The sequence below is a fragment of the Oncorhynchus clarkii genome, chromosome 2 (genome assembly GCF_045791955.1).
Source record: "Oncorhynchus clarkii lewisi isolate Uvic-CL-2024 chromosome 2, UVic_Ocla_1.0, whole genome shotgun sequence".
NCBI lineage: Eukaryota > Metazoa > Chordata > Actinopteri > Salmoniformes > Salmonidae > Oncorhynchus > Oncorhynchus clarkii.
Genome location: NC_092148.1, coordinates 54,666,950 through 54,690,010, shown reverse-complemented (window position 1 = coordinate 54,690,010; position 23,061 = coordinate 54,666,950). Strand labels below are relative to the sequence as shown.

The 23,061-nt window shown below is 41.9% G+C and overlaps 1 protein-coding gene across 1 annotated transcript; it reads right to left on the bottom strand.

Moving 5' to 3' along the window:
• Positions 1 to 9,788: 9,788 nt before the first annotated feature.
• On the bottom strand, positions 9,789 to 21,349 carry LOC139370045 (formin-binding protein 4-like). Its single transcript, XM_071109353.1, has 17 exons — positions 21,189 to 21,349; positions 20,547 to 20,624; positions 19,588 to 19,709; positions 18,934 to 19,114; positions 18,636 to 18,786; positions 18,388 to 18,487; positions 17,950 to 18,276; positions 15,590 to 15,782; positions 15,273 to 15,382; positions 15,037 to 15,141; positions 14,463 to 14,596; positions 13,297 to 13,451; positions 12,702 to 12,973; positions 12,277 to 12,403; positions 11,840 to 12,039; positions 11,470 to 11,627; positions 9,789 to 10,982 (listed from the first exon to the last, which is right to left on the bottom strand). Exons 1-17 carry the CDS (start codon positions 21,295 to 21,297, stop codon positions 10,889 to 10,891), a joined length of 2,616 nt encoding a protein of 871 aa, XP_070965454.1. The 5' UTR covers positions 21,298 to 21,349; the 3' UTR covers positions 9,789 to 10,888.
• Between the last annotated feature and the right edge of the window lie 1,712 nt (positions 21,350 to 23,061).

Sequence of the window (23,061 nt, the reverse complement as noted above, 5' to 3'; positions counted from 1 at the left end):
GAGGACACCACCCTCAAGTTGTTCGAGCAAGGACACACCTTCATGAGTGCAGACAGTTTCCACCATGTCGTGGAACAGGAAATGAAAGCTCGACCTGGAGGTGTGGTGTACGACTTCGGGGACTTCCTCCATGTGGTCGCTACTTCCAATGCAGGCAAGGTGGAGGTGGCCAGAATGAAAAAGGAAAACATCCTGGCATGGAAAGCTGGCCATTCCATCATCAAGCTGAAGAAGGCAGCAGCACCAAAGCTGGCAGAATTGGCTGAGATCCAGTTGAGGCGTGGATCCAGGAGCCTCTTCTACAAAGTCTCCCATGAAGAAAAGGACTTCACAGAGCTTGACTTCCTCATGAAGAAAGTCACTCTAGAGACACCCTTGACACTATGTATACAGGATAGAGGGATAGAAGAGTCCAAGAAGATGGACATAATCACCAAGATGTGTCCTCTGATATGCCTGCAAATCGAAGGCAATTCTGGAATGACTTGGCTGTGAACAGCATTACTTCATAAAGCTGTTATTTATTCATTCAAAAGTGTTATTTGAAAAAATACAAATAAAATGTTTTTATTAGCAAACTCACGGGACGAGACCCGAAATCATCTGCGCAATCCACATGGGCACGAAAGCCAAAAACACACAGCACAGGTCCTCATGCGCACCAACGGACATTGTAATAATAATCAAAAGTCCAATGGAAACCAAAGGGCACACTTATACAAGTCCTAATCAGTGGGAATAGGGGACAGGTGTGCGTAATGAAAGTTCTGGCGGGATCCCTGACATCCGCGAAGCGCAAGAAGCATGAATGCTCTGACTTCTGCGGCCAATGCAGAATTTGGATTGACCATGCAGAGTCCATAATAGTAATAATAATAATAATAGTAGTAATAATAGTAATAATAATAATAGTAGGAATAATAGTAATAATAATAATAGTAGGAATAATAACAACAGTAATAATAGTAATACTGATAATAATAGTAATAATAATCATAACAATAATAGTTATAATAGAAATAGTAATAATAATCATAAAAATAGTAATAATAACAATAGTAATAATTATAGTAATAATAGTAGTAATAGTAGTAATAATAATAATAGTAGGAATAATAACAACAGTAATAATAGTAATAATATAAATAGTAATAATAATAATAAAAATAGTAATAATAACAATAGTAATAATTATAGTAATAATAGTAGTAATAGTATTGATAATAATATTAGTAGTAGTAATAATAATAATATATGGCATTTCTGTAGCGCTTTTCATCGATTCTCAAAGCGCTTCAACAACAAAAAACAAACAAGCAATATATCAGGACAGGTCAACCAATAGAGGCCAAGTCTTTGAAAGCTGCATCCTCCGAAGATGGAGGGTCCGTTCATGGCTTGAGCGGGGAGAGCTGGTCAGAGAATGGTAGATGATGGTGATGGAGTTTGCTGATGATCTTGTAGAGGGCTAGACTGGGAACCAGCCTGAGTCTTATAGCCACTGGATTTCTCTTCCACTCTGGGTAGCACCCACTTGGGTGATGCCTCAGTGTTTCTGGGCATCAGAAAGCTCACCTCACAAAGTTCCAAATAGTAGCCAGTCATCCTTACTACGAACACCCCACTGCACCTCTCTGATTCAGAGGGGTTGAGTTAAATGCAGGAGACACATTTCAGTTGAATGCATTCAGTTGTGCAACTGACTAGGTATCTTCTTTCTTTACCTTTCCATCCCAGCATATTCTGTAGTATTCATAGTATATTCATAGTATCCTCATAGTATATTCATAGTATATATTCCTACTACCCTTCCTACTTTTAAAAATATGTTTCTATTACTTGGTTGTATTTATGTCTGTGTGTATGTGTGTGTGTGTTGCACTGTTGAGGAGAGCCTGTGAGTAAGCATTTCACTGCAACATTTACGTCCTGTATTCTGGGAATGTGACCAATATATTTTGATTTGATGATGGCCAGGCACTAATTAGCCAAATAAATATAAGGTATTATGAGCCAATGGTCACCTATTAGGCATTTATTCAGTATTTTTTTCTTCTTTATCTAATACATTTGTTTATTCATTCACAACTAAGATGTTGCTGGGTCAGTATAGGCATTGTGGTCCCCTGGTCTACTGGTACCAGAGCTGTGAGAAAGGATGCTAGGCCTAGCAGAGATGGCTCAGTGGCGGTAGTGTCACGCCCTGACCTTAGATATCTCTGTTTTTCTATACAGGTCAGGGTGACTAGGGTCAGGTCAGGGTTAGGTCAGGGTGACGAGGGTGGGTACTCTAGTTTTTTGTATGTCTAGGTTTTTTTGTATGTCTAGGGTTTTTGTATGTCTAAGGATATTGTATATTTTTGTTGGCCTGACATTGTTCCCAATCAGAGACAGCTGTTTATCATTGTCTCTGATTGGGGATCATATTTAGGTAGCCCTTTTTCCCACTTTCTGGTGTGGGATCTTGACTATGTGTAGTTGCCTGTTTGCACTATATTGTATAGCTTCATGTTTAGTTTGTTATTTTGTTAGTTTGTTCGGTGTTCATTCTTTTAATAAAGAGAATGTATGCATACCACGCTGCGCCTTGGTCTCCTTCATACGACGATCGTGACAGGTAGGTGCAGTGGCGGTAGGAAGAAAACAGAAAGAGACACAAATGTAATGCCAATTCCATAATATGGAATTTTTATTTATTTATTTTTATTTCACCTTTATTTAACCAGGTAGGCAAGTTGAGAACAAGTTCTCATTTACAATTGCGACCTGGCCAAGATAAAGCAAAGCAGTTCGACAGATACAACGACACAGAGTTACACATGGAGTAAAACAAACATACAGTCAATAATACAGTATAAACAAGTCTATATACGATGTGAGCAAATGAGGTGAGAAGGGAGGTAAAGGCAAAAAAAAGGCCATGGTGGCAAAGTATATACAATATAGCAAGTAAAACACTGGAATGGTAGATTTGCAATAGAAAGGAGCAAAATATATAACTAAATTAAATACAGTAGGGAAAGAAGTAGTTGTTTGGGCTAAATTATAGGTGGGCTATGTACAGGTGCAGTAATCTGTGAGCTGCTCTGACAGTTGGTGCTTAAAGCTAGTGAGGGAGTAATGATTACCACTAGGGTATGATGTGTTGCTAAATTGCTGAATTTTTGTCCCAGTCAGCCAATGCTTGCCATAACAAAGGGGTTGAATACTTTTTGACTCAAGATATTTCAGCTCTTAATATTTTATTAATTTGTAAAAATGTCTAAAAAACTTAATTCCACTTTTACATTATGGGTTATTATGTGAAGATTAGTGGCACAAAAACGTAATTTAATAAATGTTATATTCAGGCTGTAACACAACACAATATGGAGAAGGTCAAGGGGTGTGAATACTTTCTGAAAGCACTGTACATATTGGTATGTTTAATCATAGAAATACAGTAGATACATTCTATTGTGGTTTTCTTTGTAGCCTATTGGTTTCGTGGTTGTAAATGGAATAGTACATATTGGAAACGGATTTATGGTAGGCTGGCATTGCTTAATTGATTATGTGGGTCTAATTTGATCCACAGAAGTGCATTGTACCACATCACAACGTGATGCTGAACCCCTGAGCAGTACGACTTTCCATGTTTGAAGCGGGCCTGTTGTTTTGGCAAGACAGCTGTGCATGGCTGCATCTCACTGTAGCAGGCTGTAGACTATGTTTTGGTTATTTGCCTTTTGTTTGCTGCATTTGTTTACTGTTAATGTAACTAGCCTTAATATACTGTAGATTGTGTCATATCTTTATCAATCTTACATTTTGTTTACTAGTCATACTACTTGGTACCGCTGTTCACGATCATTCGTTGCATTCACAGTTGTGTCAGTAGGCTATTCCAAGCCAAACTGCTATTCAGTAGCCTATTTTTGTCTGCATGCATGAATAACTAGGTTACTAGGCTACTTTCAGCATTTAGTTTGTATTATTTTGAACAGCTGCATTCACATAGGCTGTTTGTAATAAGTGAATTGCCCTATCTATCTTGTAGCCTATATTCATTACCAAACAACCTTGCTTTAGTGTGTAGGGCACTGTACATGGTGCTGATACGCAGCTGGAAATACTACAGATTTTGCACCAACCTACCTTACTTCAAATGCACTCAATGATCTCTGAGTCTCAGCATTTTAATGTTTGTGATATAAGCAGAATTCAATATAATTCCAATGCAAGAACCCCCCAAAAATGTGCCCCCTCATCGATTTCGACTGCCCCCTTAGTAAATGTTTCCTGACGCCTGGTGTGCGTGAGCGGCCTCGGGCATATGGGTCTGATTAAATGGCAATTCCTAACACACAATGATCTAAGCCAAATCGATTGATTTTATAGACTCCATGCTGGCGACAGGGGATTTACACATAACCTCAGACATGCACCCGTTTCCATACATTTTTTTGTGTAATCAATACAAAAACTGTCTACAGTCAATAATTTCAAGGTAGGCCTGTAGCGATAGAAATGGACTTACTTTTCGGGCCTCGTCGCCGTCCATGCTACACGCCTAATTCGTTCTCCAAAATGAGCCGGTAAAACATCGTACTTCATCTGAGGTTGCCAAAGCTTGAATGCTACTGAATATTAAACTGGCTTAGAAATAAGAATGAATAGTAATTCCAAAAAAACATTGAAATTATTGCGTCACAATACCAGGCAGCCATTGGGAGTGTACCCATGAAGTTACCAGTCAATTTCCAGGGTTAAGGTTCCAAGCCCATTCTATTAATTCTTATTTCTGTGAGCCCAGGCCTACTTCCATCATGATGTAATTTGCAGTCCACATCATTAAGCATAAATCTTAGACCACAGATGCTGAGATGCACTATTTTGCTCAAAATATATAGCTTTTACCCTTTGGTGTAAGCTATACAGTACCATTCAGAAGTTTGGATGCACCCACTCCTTCAAGGGTTTTTCTTCATTTTTACTATTTTCTACATTGTAGAATAGTGAAGACATCAAAACTATGAAACACATATGGAATCATGTAGTAACCAAAAAGTGTTAAACAAATCCAAATATATTTTATATTTGAGATTCTTCAAAGTAGCCACCCTTTGCCGTGATAACAGCTTTGCACACTCTTGGCATGAGCCAGCTTCACATGGACTACTTTTCCAACAGTCTTGAAAGAGTTCCTACATATGCTGAGCAATTGTTGGCTGCTTTTCCTTCACTCTGCGGTCCAATTAATCTCAAACCATCTCAATTGAGTTGAGGCCAAGTCATCTGGTGCATCACTCCATCACTCATCTTGGTCAAATAGCCCTTACACAGCCTGGAGGTGGGTTAGGTCATTGTCCTGTTGAAAAACAAATTGCACTCCCACTAAACACAAACCAGATGGGCTGGCGTATCGCTGCAGAATGCTGTGGTAGCCATGCTGGTTAAGTGTGCCTTGAATTCTAAAAAAAGCAAAGCACCATCACACCTCCTCCTCCATTCTTTCATGTTGGAAATCACACATGCAGAAATCATCCATTCACCTCCTCTGTGTCTCACAAAGACACGGCCGTTGGATCCAAGAATCTCAAATCGCAGTCTGTCATATCAAAAGGCACTCCTTCGATAAAGTTGTTTTTGACTAAAATGAAAACATGTCATTTTCACAAGGTTGTGGAATAACATGTTCAACTACTTATTATTGGCTCGAATTCAGGTTGTGCCTGTAGATTGACAAAATTAACAACCAATGCAAGAATTTTTCACTTGTCAAACCCTGCCCTGGTCTGCTTGGTTTGTTTCGTAAGCGTTCAAGAAAGTCTTGTGATGTTGCGCGTCTTGGTTCAGAAATTCTGATGTAACATTGAGCCTGTTTGAAGAATAACATTTACAGGAAAAATATACAGGAATCCTAGTCTCTCAGCCTGTATCTTTTGTGCTAAGCTATCAATGCTAGTTAGCAAAGTATCTAAACCTGATGCATCTGAAATAACTATCGTTTAACGTTAAATACAGCCTCAGTGACTGTTCAAGCAAACAACAACACTGGAGGCCTATTGGAACTACTAAAAAGTATGAAGTTTACAAGTAATTAAATACAAAAAATATAGGCTATTTGGAAAGGACACAATGGCTGCAACCTCGGTCGGTGATGGTGGGAGTGGTTTTGCCAAATGGACCCATAGGAGTTTGAGCCTTGAACAACAGAAAAATATTGAGTAACTACTCTCATTCTACAGGTTTTTAAGCATCTAGTTACAGACGGTAGACTAAGACATCCAGAGCAACACATAGCAGGGAGCTCCAATATGATCAGGAAACTAGACCGGTTATATAGATCGCTGAAAATGACTGTCAATCATTTCTTGTATTAGTCATCTCAGGGATGGTACTTGAAAAATGTAGCATAAGCAATTTCCGGTTTAGCACCTCACTAAACAGTCTATAGACATGAAATCATAAAATTACACAACTGAGTAGGACAAAATAAAACCAGCAAAACTCAATTTAAAAAAAAAACTGGCAGTGAAAGCAAAGATGCAAGTCATCTAACCAAAGGTAGTAACTGCAGGCAAGAGCGAAATGGATTCAATAGGGTTGGTTGTTTGAAAAGTTCAAATGAAAAACTATTTTTAAATTAGTTTCCAAATCATTTGTTCTGCTTTTAAATTAGTTTTGCTCCCTTTGTTTACAAATCTACAAACGATTCTCTCAACATCCATCACTTCACTCAATCTTCACATTTTCAAACATCGAGGGCGTTTTACTAAGACATGTGCAATGTACACAACTGAAAACTGCTCCCAAAAAAACAGGACACTGCCCTTGCCACCAAACTATACTTGATTTTAAAACTGTCGAGTGTAGAGAGTATAGAGATATTGTTATCCACGTCGGCACCAACGATGTTAGGATGAAACAGTCAGAGATCACCAAGCGCAACATAGCTTCTGCGTGTAAATCAGCTAGAAAGATGTGTTTGCATGCATGAATAACTAGGCTACTTTCAGGATTTAGTTTGTATTATTTTGGTAAAACAGTTGTGTGTACAGCTGCATTCACATAGGCTGTTTGTAATAAGTGAATTACCCTAACTATCTTGTAGCCTATATTCATTACCAAACGGCCTTGCTTTAGTGTGTAGGGCACTGTCCATTGTGCTGATACGCAGCGGAAATACTACAGATTTTGCACCAAACTACCTGTCACTTCAAATGCACTCAATGATCTCTGAGTCTCAGCATTTGAACTTTATGTTTGTGATATGAGCAGAATCCAATATAATTCCAATGCAAGAACCCCCCAAAATGTGCCCCCTCATCGATTTTGACTGCCCCCTTAGTAAATGTTTCCTGACGCCGGGTGTGCGTGAGCTGCCTCGGCCATAAGGGTCTGATTACATGGCAATTCCTAACATACAATGATCTAAGCCAAATCGATCCATTTATAGACTCCATGCTGGCGACAGGGGATTTACACATAAACTCAGACATGCACCCTTTTCCGTACATTTTTCAGTGTAATCAATACAAAAACGGTCTACAGTCAATAATTTCAAGGTAGGCCTATAGCGATAGAAATTGACTTACTTTTCGGGCCTCGTCGCCGTCCATGCTACAGGCCTACTTCGGTCTCCAAAAAATGAACCAACATGCCAAAGCTTAAATGCTACTGAATATTAAACTGGCTTAGAAATAAGAATGAATAGAAATTCCAAAATACCATTGAAATTATTGCGTCACAATACCTGGCAGCCATTGGGAGTGTACCCATGAAGTTACCAGTCAATTTCCAGGGTTAGAGTTCCAAGCCCATTCTATTCATTCTTATTTCTGTGAGCCCAGGCCTACTCCCATCATGATGTAATTTGCAATCCATATCATTAGGCATAAATCATAGACCACAGACGCTGAGACGCACTATTTTTCTCAAAATATATACATTTGAGCCTTTGGTGTAAGCTATACAGTACCAGTCAGAAGTTTGGATGCACCCACTCATTGAAGGGTTTTTCTTTATTTTTTTTTACTATTTTCTACATTGTAGAATAGTGAAGACATCAAAACTATGCAACACATATGGAATCATGTAGTAACCAAAAAAGTGTTTAACAAATCCAAATATATTTTATATTTGAGATTCTTCAAAGTAGCCACCCTTTGCCTTGATAACAGCTTTGCACCCTCTTGGCATTCTATCAGCCTGCTTCACCTGGAATGCTTTTCCAACAGTCTTGAAGGAGTTCCCACATATGCTGAGCAATTGTTGGCTGCTTTTCCTTCACTCTGTGGTCCAATTAATCTCAAATCATCTCAATTGGGTTGAGGTCAGATGATTGTGGAGGCCAGGTCATCTGGTACATCACTCATCTTGGTCAAATAGCCCTTACACAGCCTGGAGGTGGGTTAGGTCATTGTCCTGTTGAAAAACAAATTACACTAACACAAACCAGATGGGCTGGCGTATCGCTGCAGAATGCTGTGGTAGCCATGCTGGTTAAGTGTGCCTTGAATTCTAAATAAAGCAAAGCACCCCCACACTATCACACCTCCTCCTCCATGCTTTACGGTGGAAATCACACATGCAGAAATGATCCGTTCACCTACTCTGCGTCTCACAAAGACACAGACGTTGGATCCAAGAATCTCAAATCGCAGGCAGTCAAATCAAAAGGCACTCCTTCTATAGTTTTTTTTGACTAAAATAAAAACATGTCATTTTCACAAGGTTGTGGAGTAACATATTCAACTACTTATTATTGGCTCGAATTCAGGTTGTGCCTTTAGATTGACAAAATTAACAACCAATGCAAGAATTTTTCACATGTCAAACCCCACCCTGGTCTGTTTCTCAAGCATTCAAGAAAGTCTTGTCATGTTGCGCCTCTTGGTTCAGAAATTCTGATGTAACATTAAGCCTGTTAGAAGAATAACTTGAAAAAATTTACAGGAATCCTAGTCTCTCAGCCTGTATCTTTTGTGCTAAGCTATCAATGCTAGTTACCTAAGTATCTAAACCTGCTGCATCTGAAATAATTATAGTTTAAAGTTAAATACAGCCTCAGTGACTGTTCAAGCAAATAACAACACTGGAGGCCTACTGGAACTACTAAAAAGTATGAAGTTTACAAGTAATTAAATACAAAACATATAGGCTATTTGGAAAGGACACAATGGCGGCAACTTCGGTCAGTGATGGTGGGAGTGGTTTTGCCAAATGGACCCATAGGAGTTTGAGCCTTGAACGACATAAAAATATTGAGTAACTACTCTCATTCTATAGGTTAAGCATCTAGTTACAGACGTTAGACTAAGACATCCAGAGCAACACATAGGAGGGAGCTCCAATATGATCAGGAAACTAGACCGGTTATATTGATTGCTGAAAATGACTGTCAATCATTTCTTGTATTAGTCATCTCAGGGATGGTACTTGAAAAATGTAGCAGAAGCAATTTCCGGTTTAGCTCCTCACTAAACAGTCTATAGACATGAAATCATAAAATTACACAACTGAGTAGGACAAAATAAAACCACCAAAACTCACAATTGAAAAAAAAAAACTGGCAGTGAAAGCAAAGATCCAAGTCAACTAACCAAAGGTAGTAACTGCAGGCAAGAGCAAAATGGATTCAATAGGGTTGGTTGTTTGAAAAGTTCAAATGAAAGACTATTTTTAAATTACTTTTCAAATAATTTGTTCTGCTTTTAAATTAGTTTTGCTCCTTGTGTTTACAAATCTACAAACAATTCTCTCAACATCCATCACTTCTCTCATTCTTCACATTTCCAACTTAATTTGATGTTTACGATTTATTTTATTTTGAATTCAATTCTTAAAGGCGTGAAATTGACCCCATATGTTTTCCCCAAACAATATACAATATTGTTGCATTCCTTCCCCACCACCATATCATAAACATCAAGGGCGTTTTTACTAAGACATATGCAATGTACACAACTGAAAACTGCTCCCCAAAAAAAACAGGACACTGTCCTTGCCACCAAACTATACTTGATTTTCAGCACAAATTGAAAATATATTTATGCAAATAGTATGATAAATCAATTGGCACATATTTTTATTATTGGCATGTCATCATGTATTTTCCCTTTGTCCAGAGTTGACAAATACAAGACAAAAATAGTGGGCTGGGAAATGGGTTGTTTGGTCATTTCACCTACTGGCTTTACTTCAAATTTGTGCAGAGAAAGTCTGCAATGAAGTGGTTTCCACTATTGGACCATGTGAAAACGCACTTGTATACACGGTTTAAAGATCATATCTTTAGTCAGACGACAAGAAAAATCTGACAGGATATGTAGAGGGTATACCATGAATAAACTAAAAGTACTGTCAGTCTCTATAGTTGTAGCATCCAGCAGTCTTCTGCCCTGCCTGGATACTTTCGAGTAACAGCAGAGGGCGATACAGCAACATTAAAAACTGAATATGGACCAGAGTTATTAGGAAGGTGTCATTGATCATAGTTTATGAAAATGGGCAAGGACATGGGGGAGGTCAAAACAACTACATATAGAGTTGATCTCCACTATAAACAAAGGTTTAGAAACTCCAGCATTCCCAAACATTTCACAGAAAACAGCATTTATGCTTTAAAACAGGTCAAGCAGAGGGAGGCTTGGTAGGGGGAGTCTCCAAGGTAACATGTAAAAACAATAGTGGGTATTACAGCGAATAAAAAAGAAAAAAAAAGAACATTCAAACCCATCCAATGTATTCATCCAAGATATGAGGGGCTTTTCAAACCGTTTCAAAATGACAGTGAAAGCGTAAAAAGTGCACAGTCCACTGATTCTTCTCAGTAAGGGTTTAGGGGAGGATGGCGTGTGCACACACACGCATATATGTGGAGGCAGGGAGAGGAGTGTGCGTGTTACGTGCTCTTCATCATCTTCCTCTTCTTCAACAGTCTCTCTCGCCAGTCATCAGGTAAAGCCTCAAAGTTTGCGTTCTTTCCAGCTTTTCCCCTGCAAACCAAAAGATAGAGGTAGTAAGAAAGATTATTTTCACAAAAAAAACATTAGAAGTTGTTAAAATATACAAAAAGTATGTTTGACATTCTCTACCGCACTGGCTATGAAAAGCCAACTGACATTTACTCCTGAGGTGCTGACCTGTTGCACCCTCTACAACCACTGTGTTTATTATTATACCCTGCTGGTCATCAATGAACGTTTGAACATCTTGGCCATGTACTGTAATCTCCACCCGGCACAGCCAGAAGAGGACCGGCCACTCCTCATAGCCTGGTTCCTCTCGGTTTCTTCCTTGAGAGTTTTCCCTAGCCACCGTGCTTCTACATCTGCATTGCTTGCTGTTTGGGGTTTTAAGCTGGGTTTATGTATAACACTGACATCGGCTGATGTAAAAAGGGCTTTATTAGTAAGATTGATAGATAGTTGTCCTCGTCAGAAAAATAGCTTGAAATCACAGTAGTTCAGGGGAACCACTTACGTGAGTAGCTGCTGCTGTTTCCACTCCTCAATGCCCCTCTTGTTGAGCTGGTCCCTGTCCTCGTCACTGGAACTAGACTTCTCCTCCTCATCCAGTTCCTTCTGGATGCTCTGCCACTTCTTCACCAGGGACGGCATCTTCGTCTTGCTCTTCTTCGACTGGACACATCAACCAGGGATGTGGGGAAGGGGAATAAAGGAGACAATGGGGGATTGTCATTTAAGAGCGTCACTGTGGTTCGATACAACTAGGAGAAAGCTTTCAATTTAAATAGTTATTACATCGAATTAGACGGTGCCAATCTTGTACCATCCTTTTTCCTTATCAATGCATAGAACAGATGCCATTGTATAAGTCAAAGACGCCCAACCTTATCCTTCTTCAGTTTCTTGGTCTTGTCCGTGGGCAGTGTTTTAAGCCCTGTGGGGTCCAGGGTAGAGGGGGGCTGAGTGGGGGGTAGCGGGGGGCGAGTAGGGGGAGGTGGGAGAGGTGGGGCCGCAGGTTCAGAAGGCAGTGGAGGTGCAGCTACCGCAGACACTCCCCAGTAGGCAGCTCCTGACATCACAGGGGCTGAGGACACAGAAAGGAACACACAAAAAAACTTTATGGTTTGCAATTAAACAGCCAGACACCTATACAGAGATACACTAGGGCCATATATCTCCAATCAGAAAAATCAGTCAATCACAGTAATTCAGTACAGGTCTGTGAAAGTTGTCATCATTGAGAGTCCTACTACTTTAAAGAATCATGTTTTCATGAAAAAAACAGCAGGCACACCGACTCGATGATATCATAGCTTTTTACCTGCCGTGGAGGTGATCTGTGTATAGAGGATGGCACTGCTGCCGATTGTTACTGCCTTGGTCAGCTGACCTGCTCCTGAAGCTTTGCGTTTCTGACCCTTACCCAGGGAAGCTGTAGACTCCACAACCTGAGTGAAGACAAAAAGATAAGCTTACAGTAAAAGCTTATGCTAATGTCCAACAAAATGCTCGCTATGCACGTCTCCCATCAACAACAAAAAAATGGTTTGCAATCACAGTAATTCAGTACAGGTCTGTGAAAGTTATCATTGAGAGAGTCATGTTAACATAAAAACCAGCAGGCCCACTGACTGGCACTTGACAACTGCTGGACTAGGCTGTCACCTAGAAAGTGTGCTTGGTTAGTCTATTCACAAGCCTACTGAGATGAGACTTGAGGTCTGGATGTGTAGAACGGTCCCATACCTTCATGCCGCCGACACCCAGGGGGAGGGGAGGCTCTGTTCCTGGTGCTGGAGGCTCACAGTCATCATCCTCCATCTCTACCTCCTCTATCTCACCATCCTCCTCCAGGGGAGGAGGAGGGGGCGGGGGAGGCGACTCCGGGGGTGGAGGGGGGGGCAGGGGGATGTCGGACGGGGGAGGGGGCTGGTCAGGGGGAAGTGGGGGCTGAGGCATAGACCAACAGGAGGGAAGGCTAGGCTGAGGGGGGACGACGGGTGAGAAGACTGAAGCTCCTGCAATATGATAGAAAATGTATAAAAATTTACCCATTTTCTTTGTCAGAGGGGAGAAGTGAGTAAGGTTCACCAAATACTAACTTTTTAGTAACATATGACCGTGGCAGGTTCCATAGCGCAAGACATGCTTGTTAGTTACTAAGCCGAATGCTCTATGCATCCCTCCTTCAGTACAGGTCTGCGAAAGTTTGAGTCATGCAACTACACAACTAGCGTGGTTTCAAGGCCAAGCGATAAATCTGGATCTAAAGATAGAGGCTGTCACTTAGGAGAAAATAAGGGGATTTTAAAATAAATGGTGAGGGGTCTTGAGAACGGACCTGCAACTGCGAGCCCACCAGCGGGTACGGGTGGGGGTTTGGGTTCCCCCTGTATGGACAACGTGGTTTCTGGTCCTTCCTCCTCCTCCTCAGCTGGGAAGTCCCACTGGGAGGCATTGGTGCGGTCATTGGTATAGAAATACCTCCTGTGCTCTCTAGGAGGGAGAACAGAGATACAAGGCAGAGTCTCAACAGCTGGCCTTATAACTAGCTGAGTCGCAGTATACCCCAAGGAGGGGGGGGGGGGGGGGGGGGGGGGGGGGACAATGCCCCGTTGGGGGGGAGGAGAGGGGGAATGTTGGGCTGGACAGCCAGGTTAGCCATCCAGGAGAAGAGCCAGATTGGATCATGATGGGGGACATTGATGGTGAACCCACTAACTTTCTTAAAACCAAATTAACAAACCAAAACCTATCAGCTCGGGTCCTGCAAAGTTGATCGTCAAAGCAGTGTTCAGACGTTCAGAATAATGGTCCACATAATGGTTGTTATGACAACATACAGCCCCCCCAAACAGAGATAGATGCAAAAGAGACAGTCATCAATTCAACTTTTTTTTAATATTTTTTTTTACATCAGAACTATCTATACATTCAGTCAATCAAGGAATAAAAAGTAAAAACAGGAAACATATGAAATAGAGTTGGTCTGACCTGCTGGGTCCTCGTCAACGCTCCGTCTTCGCTTTAACTGATGTTTTTGACACTCCGCGTTTCCGGGGCTTCAATCTGTCACTCATTTCGCCCAGCAATGCATTCTGGGGGCTGTAGTCCTGTAAAGTGCACACAACCACCTTCCTAGCTACGTACCCCCGTTCCACTGACTGGACCCCCCAAACAGTCTACAGAGGGCCCCCCAAAGACAAGAGCCAGAGTCTGGGCTATGGGTGGACAGGACAGGGATCCCGTATCCGCATCTGGTGGTATAGTGTTAGGGGATCAAGCTGGCCTGTATGGCTGCTCCCATATCACCACTGACAGTGCCAGCATTGCATCACAGAAACCTTGAGGGTCTGTCTCGGTTTCATTTTATCCACTGGGACTGGTTAAGATCTCCCTCATATCAGGTTAAATAGATGGCAACCCCAGCTCTGAGGGGGTCGTGGTCACACTGGGTTTGGGGAGGTGGGGGGTGTTTAAGAGATGTTAAAGGTAAGGAGCGCGTACCTGTCCCAGTGGCAGGACCAGCCTTTAGGGGCGGCGTTAAGTTCGTAATGTTTTATGTGCTCGGCGGCTTCCTGCAGCCTACGGCGGAGATAGATCCCGTTCAGAGCCCCTTCCCGCCAGTCAGCGATCCGCGTCTGAGAGGGAGAGAAGCATGGGGGGGGGAAACAATGACGGTTAGGCATGTACATTTATTTTCTATAATGTTATAACATTAATTTTAAAAAAATAAACATCGCCCATCAGAATGATCAATTGCCGTCATTCAGTACAGATTGTTATGTAAATAGGAGCTTTTTCTATTACAGTATATTCTTGTTTTTTTATTACCATTTGTATTATTTTATTTGACTTAGTCCTGCATGTTGGTGCTCAAAGGTTGTACCCTGCAATCACACCTGCAAATGTGACTAGTAAACACAATCTGAAAGGTCTGTGAAAGTTCTCACCATTGAGAGTCATGCAGCTAGCTAACTAGTGTGGTTTCTAGGCCAAAATAATCTAATCTGGACCTAAAGATATAGGCTTTCACTGTGACTGGAGGTAAGCTATAATAAACAGGTCATGGTCATCTCACCTCAGTTTGTAACAGAAGCAGCTGGAAGTTAGAGATGGTTTTCTTGTTGATCCCTAAGAACTCCATCTTGCTGGTTAAGGTGTTGGCAAGTTCTCCGATCTGAAACTGATCATTCAAAAGACAACAATAATTTTTAAATGTTATCCACCAGTTATTTTATCACTCTGGGTTTTTCCTGCTCAGGCTTTACTACTGAGAGTTAAATCGGTGTGGGAGTAGTTAAAAAGGTTCCATACCCTGAGCTCCGGAGTTTCCACCTCCTCTTTTGGTGGCACGTTGGTTAACGTTCTGTCCCCGGTCTCCTTCTCCTGCTCTTCCCCGGCCTTCTCTGGGACTTTGGAATGTGCTGCAAGACACACAAGAGGACTAGTATTAAGATGACGCCTACACATTACATTTGTATGACAATTGGTCTATGCAGCATATCAGATCAGAAGACCTTGAGAAGTGTTTACATTTTAGGATGAACCACATCAGAAAAATTGAATGATACACAAATTCTTGGCAGTTTATCCGGACCAGATCGCACCCTAACTGTTCTCCAGACACTCACTTGTGTCGGGGTCTTCCCGTGTATCTGAGCCCCTGCTGTTTGAGTCGGGGCTGGCTGCTCTAAGGAAGGCCGTCTTCCACTTGGCCTTCTTCAGGAGCAGGCTACAGGGCTCGGGGGCCTCCTGACTTGCCTCAGAACAGGGGCTGGAGCCCCCCGCACTACCATCACCCTCCTCCAACGCCCGTAACTCAGCCTGGGGGGCAGAACAACAAAAAGAGGACAAATTTTCATGTTCAAGTCATTGTAAACGATAACCTCTTATGGCTAGGGGTTTCGCTAGACTCAACAACATTCCGCTGAAAAGGCAGCGCTCGAAATTCAAATATTTGTGTAATATATATATATATATATATATATATATATATATACACATATTTTTTTGAAATATGAAACTTTCATACATTAACAAGTGCAATACACCAAATGAAAGAAACTTCTTGTTAATCTACCCATCGTGTCCAATTTCAAAAAGGCTTTACAGCAAAAGCACAACATATGATTATGTTAGGTCAGAGCCTAGTCACAAAAACACAGCCATTTTCCAGCCAAAGAGAGGAGTCACAAAAAGCAGAAATAGAGATCAAATTAATCACTAACCTTTGGTGATCTTCATCAGATGACACTCATAGGACTTCATGTTACACAATACATGCATGTTTTGTTCGATAAAGTGCATATTTATATCCCAAAATCTCAGTTTACATTGGCGCGTTACGTTCAGTAATGTTTTGCTTACAAAACATCCGGTGATTTTGCAGAGAGCCACATCAATTTACAGAAATAGTCATCATAACCTTTAATATAAGATACAAGTGTTATGCACAGAATTAAATATATACTTCTCCTTAATGCAACTGCTGTGTCAGATTTCAAAAAAACTTTACGGAAAAAGCAAACCATGCAATAGTCGGAGTACGGCGCTCAGACAACAAATCAAGCCATACAGATATCCACCATGGAGTCAACAGAAGTCAGAAATAGCATTATAAATATTAACTTACCTTTGATGATCCTCATCAGAATGCACTCCCAGGAATCCCAGTTCCACAATAAAATGTTTGATTTGTTCAGTAAAGTCCATAATTTATGTCCAAATACCTCCTTTTTGTCTGCGCGTTTAGCCCAGTAATCCAAATGCTCAATTGCTTAGTTCAGACGAAAAGTCATTACAGTTCGTAGAAACATGTCAAACAAAGTATAGAATCAATCTTTAGGGTGGTTTTATTATTGAAGATTTATGATGTTCCAACCGGCGAATTCCTTTGTCTTCAGAAATGCAATGGAGCTCAAGCTAACTCTCACGTGAATGCGCGTGACCAGCTCGTGGCACTCCCCCTCTCATTCCCCCCTCCTTCACAGCAGAAGCATCAAACAAGGTTCTAAAGACTATTGACATCTAGTGGAAGCCGTAGGAAGTGCAATATGACCCCATTTACACTGTATAGTAGAAAGGCAATGAGTTGAAAAACTACAAACCTCAGATTCCCCACTTCCTGGTTGGATTATTCTCAGGTTTTCGCCTGCCATATGAGTTCTGTTATACTCACAGACATCATTCAAACAGTTTTATAAACTTCAGAGTGTTTTCTATGCAAAACTACTAATAATATGCATATATTAGCAACTGGAACTGAGTAGCAGGCAGTTTACTCTGGGCATGATTTTCATTCAAACGTGAAAATGCTGCACCCTATCCCAAACAGGATAACTCCCGAAGGTACACTTAATTCTGCAAGTATTTAATTGTGTCAACATTCTGGTCTGACCTTTTCAAAATAACCACAACATACATAGTGCACAAAAGATTTAGGACAAATTCATTATATTGAGTTGAACCCCCCTTTGCCCTCAGAACAGCCTCAATTCGTCAGGGCATGGACTCTACAAGGTGTCGAAAGCGTTCCACAGAGATACTAGACATGTTGATTCCAATGCTTCCCACATTTGTGTCAAGTTGGCTGGATGTCCTTTGGGAGGTCCACCATACTTGATACACATGGGACACAGAGTGAAAAACCCAGCAGCGTTGCAGTTCTTGACTCAAACCATTGCATCTGGCACCTACTACATACCCCGTTCAAAGGCACTTAAAACTTGTGTCTTGCCCATTCACCCTCTAAATGGAACACGCACACAATCCATGTCTCAAGCCTTAAAATAATTTAACCTGTCCCCTCCACCTACATTAAATTAAGTAGATTTAACAGGTGGCATCATAGATTTAACTTGGATTCATCTGGTCAGTCTATGTCATGGAAAGAGCATAATGTTTTGTACACTCAGTGTATAAACTCACTTGAAAGAGATGTCAATGTCAACATCCCTGGTTTAATAAAGGATGAATAAAGACTTAAGCTGACCTTTTTCCTCTCCAGAGCCAGCTCCAGCTCCATGGTGTCCTCTTCCGTCTCCTCTTCCTCAGAGTTTTCCACAGACTGGTTCCTGCTGCGCTGGTCTCTCAGGGGGTGCGTGGGGGTGTCTGGCTCATTCAGGGGGGGAGCGGGGGACCCTGGCAAGCTATCCTCCAGACTGTTCTCCTTCTCCTCCAGCCCTCCTACAAGCCTTTTCCTCCACTTCTCCTCCGCTTCTTTCACCTCTGCGGGGATGAGGGGACCGAGGAGGGAGGCGGCCACACCATGACGATCCTCTTCTTCACTGGTCAGGGCAACCACGCTCTCCATCACCTCCTGTCAGAGGATAGACACAGAGTTATAGACACACACACAAATGGATAGTTGAGTACTATGTTTGGATTAAAACTAAATCATTGAGCGCACAAAAATACTCAAATAACTCACCTTCTTTATTGTCTTAGGCGTCGGAGCACTGACGCCAGTGGAGTGTTGTTCAACATGGTAACCTGCACTCTGTGTAGTTCCGTTGCCATTGACTGTTGAGCTACAGGGGATGAAATAGAAAACAGGTGAAATCTTCAACTCCAAGTAGAAAATACACATTTCAGAGTCATGCTGTAAAATACAAAACCACTTGTGTATGACTAACATTTGTATATTATTATGTAGTACCATCCATTTTTACACTTCACCTGTCTGCGTACTGCTGCAAGCCTTGCACCTGGTGGGCCAGGTAGTAAGGCAGCTGCCAAGCCACCTCATTGGTTTGAGTGTTCCAGTAGTAGTAACAACCTGTGTTGTCATCCCACACCTCCTGCCAGTCACCCATCTCCAATCCTCCAACTGGTGGACAGGAAACACAAATAAGGAAGGAACTCCAGTCTTCAAAAACATACACTTAACATGTCACAATCCCAAACAATGGCTAGGCTAACTGCTACTTCTCAGGTAAGTTTATGCTATTTATTAAATACTAAAAAAAACAGTCACCTCCAGCTAGTGAAGTATGGGTATCATACTGGAAGTCCGCCTCAGTGCTCTCCGGCTCTGTCCCAGTCTCAGAGGCATGTTGCTGGGCTTTGGGTTCTGGACGTGGTGGGGTGGGGGCTGGGGCCGACAGATCCCCTGTGGGTTCCTCTGAGCCCGGCTGTGTGGTGATGGCATCAATTTCCTATGGGGGGGGGGGGGGTGATTAAATTAGGTTGTCGAAGGACACCACCTGTCTAAAGACATGAACAAAGCAGAGAAATACAGGCCTACACGAGACAATCACAGGTATATAGCATTCTAAGACAACTAGGAAGAGAGCCCTGATATCACCATATTTATTGTAGAAAAAGTAAGATGTATTTTCATTTCTTTTGTTATAAATTTGAATTTCCCAAGTACCAATACGGTTATAAAATGTATGACATAAAACAATGGGTTGAAAGTTAAAAGGATGTCAAGGCCTAAGGTATATTTTCTTCTGTGAGAAGCTATTTCAAGGCTGTGGTGTGCAGAGAAGGATTTACACTACCAACGTCAGTGACACAGCTTAATGGAAACAAACAGTTCATCACATCACCTACTGACTGAGGTAGGAACACAGCCGACTGAGAAAAGACTATGAAACTAACAGAAAAACAGCATTTTTATACTGACGGCCATGAAGTTGGCGAGTATGTCTGCAGACTGGTTGTGTTGGGTCCTGATGGTGGAAGGCTGTGAGTCTGTATCCTCTTCTTCATCACTGTCCTCATAGGCCCCCAGGAGGGACAGACCCTCTGGGAAGAAACACAACAAACTGGTGAGGTAATGTACTGTTTGTAGGCAAACATGCTTGTGTGTGATTAGTAACCTGAGACCTGAAGACATCTTGTGTTGCCCCCCCAGATAATGCATAGGCTTGAGCTCAGCTAGCCAAGTACACCTCGACTCCACGATACCATATCCGCAGAGTTGAGTGCAGATGAGATGAGTGAACCTCTGACTCATAGTGCAGTCAATAGTTCAAAAATGTTCATTCTTACAACCTTATCGTGTACATATGTTTGTCCTCTGTTGCATGTATTTGTTTACTGAAATCCAGAACTTTTAATAAAATGGTAATAAAATAAAGCCACTGACTGTTTCCTCTGAGATTCAATCGGAACATGCATTCACGCTCAGTTGCCATTAGAGCAAGAGCGACAATGAAACAGTTGGTAGTTATATTTTATTAACGTTTTGTTAAAAAGAAAGGATTTTAGCTAACAAAGAATAACCACACAACAGATGACAAACATAGGTACATGGTAAGGGTGTAAGAATATACATTTTTGAAATTGACTGCACAGCGACTCGAGTCAGAGGTTCACTCCAAAAACACTTGCGCTCAACTCCATGGACATGGTCTAGTGGAGTTGAGATAGCTACTTGGCTAGAGCTCAGCAGGATGACAGTCTTGTGGCAGGATGACAGTCTTGTGGCAGGATGACAGTCTTGTGGCAGGATGACAGTCTTGTGGCAGGATGACAGTCTTGTGGCAGGAGACCCAGGTTTGAACCCAGTCGTTCACGAGTTCACACAAGCTTGCAAACAAACGGGTGCATTAACAAAGTTACACACAAGTTATATCTTACCTGTGGCCTTAACTGCTGGGATCCTCATTTCGGTTGTTACTTCTCTCAGAAAACTGTATCCATCACCGTTACCTTCGTCTGCAGAAAAAGGCATCACTGCGATTGTCAAAGTAGCTGAATTATGTAGTTATATATGTGGTCTGGATTGACCAGAGGCCTCAGTAGAGTGAGTCTATTAACTCGTAATCAACAGTAAGCTAACGTTACCATTGATATGCCTAGCTAGTTCGCTGGTGTCGCGGCGTTTGTTCGCGAAATACACAGGCCGCGCGCCACTACAAATCGTTATTTCACCAATATGCTAACATGCTAGCTGGCTAGGCTAACTAGCTAACACTATTTAGAAACCGAAAAACACCAACATACATAAATAGCATTGGCATACTTTGTTTCGAAAAGAGCAACCAGTTATTTAAATATAGTAACCAAGTCAAGCAATGCATATATTTCCGGAATATCGGTAACTAACGTAGCCAGCTACATTTTGAACAACTAGCTAGGCTACGTCACCGGCGAGGCCAATTAGTTAACGTTAGGCTAGCTAGTTTCTCTTCAGTGTTGATCAGTAGAAAAATGGGCCCCATTTTGAACGAATCATCCACCAACCATAAACTAAAACAGAAAATATGATGGTGTTTTTACCTTCGGAACCTAAAGCGTCTTCTCTTCCACCGCCTGTCCCGCTTCGAGGTGGGGAAAGTTGCAGTATTGTTCTGCGTCCTCCTGTTCCTGTGCGAGTTTTCTTTCCCATCGCTGGTCTGTGTAGCGCCAAAGCACTATCCCATGGAACCAAGGTGTTGCTGCTTGTACAGTTGAAAAAAAAGAAGAAACTAGCCACATCCGGTGTCAAAGGGAGGGGAGGATTTATAAAAAATCGTATATATGTTTTTGTATCTTGCATAATATCACAGTTGCAATGCTGTTTTATAAGCCAATTTGTGTATTTCTTACATTTCTATTGCATGTGTATATGGAACATCATGTTGAACGAGGGATTATCATAAGGAAGTCCTGTAGGCATTGTCTCTAGTACACAGTAGTATATTTGATCAATTGAATGTATGAATATTTGATTGCATTAAAGGAGTAGATTCACCATGAAGTACATTCATATGTTTGCAACATTTCAGTTCTCTTTATTTGGAAAGCCTGTCAAGATAAAAAATCATCATCTACAGCATGATTTTTTTAGGCTACATTTGTTTTTCTTGTTTTAGCCTACTACTCACTCTCAGGCAGTGTTGGGTAGATTCCTCTCTAAATGTAGGCCTAATCTATTACAGTTACTACGCAAATAGCACATTTGGTTCCTTGGAAGTTGTGGGAAGGTACGTTTTTGGTTTCCCATTGGTTCTTGGTACAAAGCTAGACATTTATTGATCTGTAAAACATAAAATCAAGTGTATTTATAAAGCCCTTCTTACATCAGCTGATGTCACAAAGTGCTGTACAGAAGCCCAGCCTAAAACCCCAAATAGCAAGCAATGCAGGTGTAGAAGCACGATGGCTAAGAAATACTCCCTCGAAAGGCCAGAACCTAGGAAGAAAACTATAGAGGAACCAGGCTATGAGGGGTGGCCAGTCCTCTTCTGGCTGTGCCGGGTGGAGATTATAACAGAACATGGCCAAGATGTTCAAATGTTCATAGATGACCAGCATGGTCAAGTAATAATAATCACAGTCGTTGTCGAGGGTGCAATCTCAGGAGTAAATGTCAGTTGGGTTTTCATAGCCGATCATTCAGAGTATCTCTACCGCTCCTGTTGTCTCTAGAGAGTTGAAAATAGCAAGTCTGGGACAGGTAGCACGTCTGGTGAACAGGTCAGGTTCCATTGCCGCAGGCAGAACAGTTGAAACTGGAGCAGCAGCACGGCCAGGTGGACTGGGGACAGCAAGGAGTCATCCGGCCAGGTCGTCCTGAGGCATGGTCCTAGGGCTCAGGTCCTCCGAGAGAGAGAAAGAAAGAAAGAAAGAGAGAAAGAAAGAAAGAAAGAAAGAAAGAGAGAGAAAGAAAGAGAGAGAATTAGAGAGAGAATACTTAAATTCACACAGGACACCGGAAAAGACAGGAGAAATACTCCAGATACAACAGACTGACCATAGCCCCCCGACACATAAACTACTGCAGCATAAATATTGGAGGCTGAGACAGGAGGGGTCAGGAGACACTGTGTTCCCGTCCGACGATACCCCCAGACAGGGCCAAACAGGCAGGATATAACACCGAACCACTTTGCCAAAGCACAGCCCCCACACCACTAGAGGGATATCTTCAACCACCAATTTATCATCCTGAGACAAGGCCAAGTATAGACCATGAAGATCTCCGCCACGGCACAACCCAAGGGGGGGCGCCAACCCGGACAGGAAGATCACGTCAGTGACTCAACCCACTCAAGTGATGCACCCCTCCTAGGGACGGCATGGAAGAGCACCAGTAAGCCAGTGACTCAGCACCTGTAATAGGGTTAGAGGCACAGAATTCCAGTGGAGAGAGGGGAACCGGCCAGGCAGA

What these genes read in the sequence shown, in the direction of transcription:
- LOC139370045 (XM_071109353.1), bottom strand. Translation starts at nt 21,297, where the DNA reads ATGGGAAAGAAAACTCGCACAGGAACAGGAGGACGCAGAACAATACTG. An exon ending in ACGGGAAGACCCCGACACAA is followed by an intron (nt 15,383 to 15,589) that starts GTGAGTGTCTGG and finishes TGTGTCTTGCAG; the next exon opens with CACATTCCAAAGTCCCAGAG. An exon ending in TGGGTGTCGGCGGCATGAAG is followed by an intron (nt 12,404 to 12,701) that starts GTATGGGACCGT and finishes GTCTTCACTCAG; the next exon opens with GTTGTGGAGTCTACAGCTTC.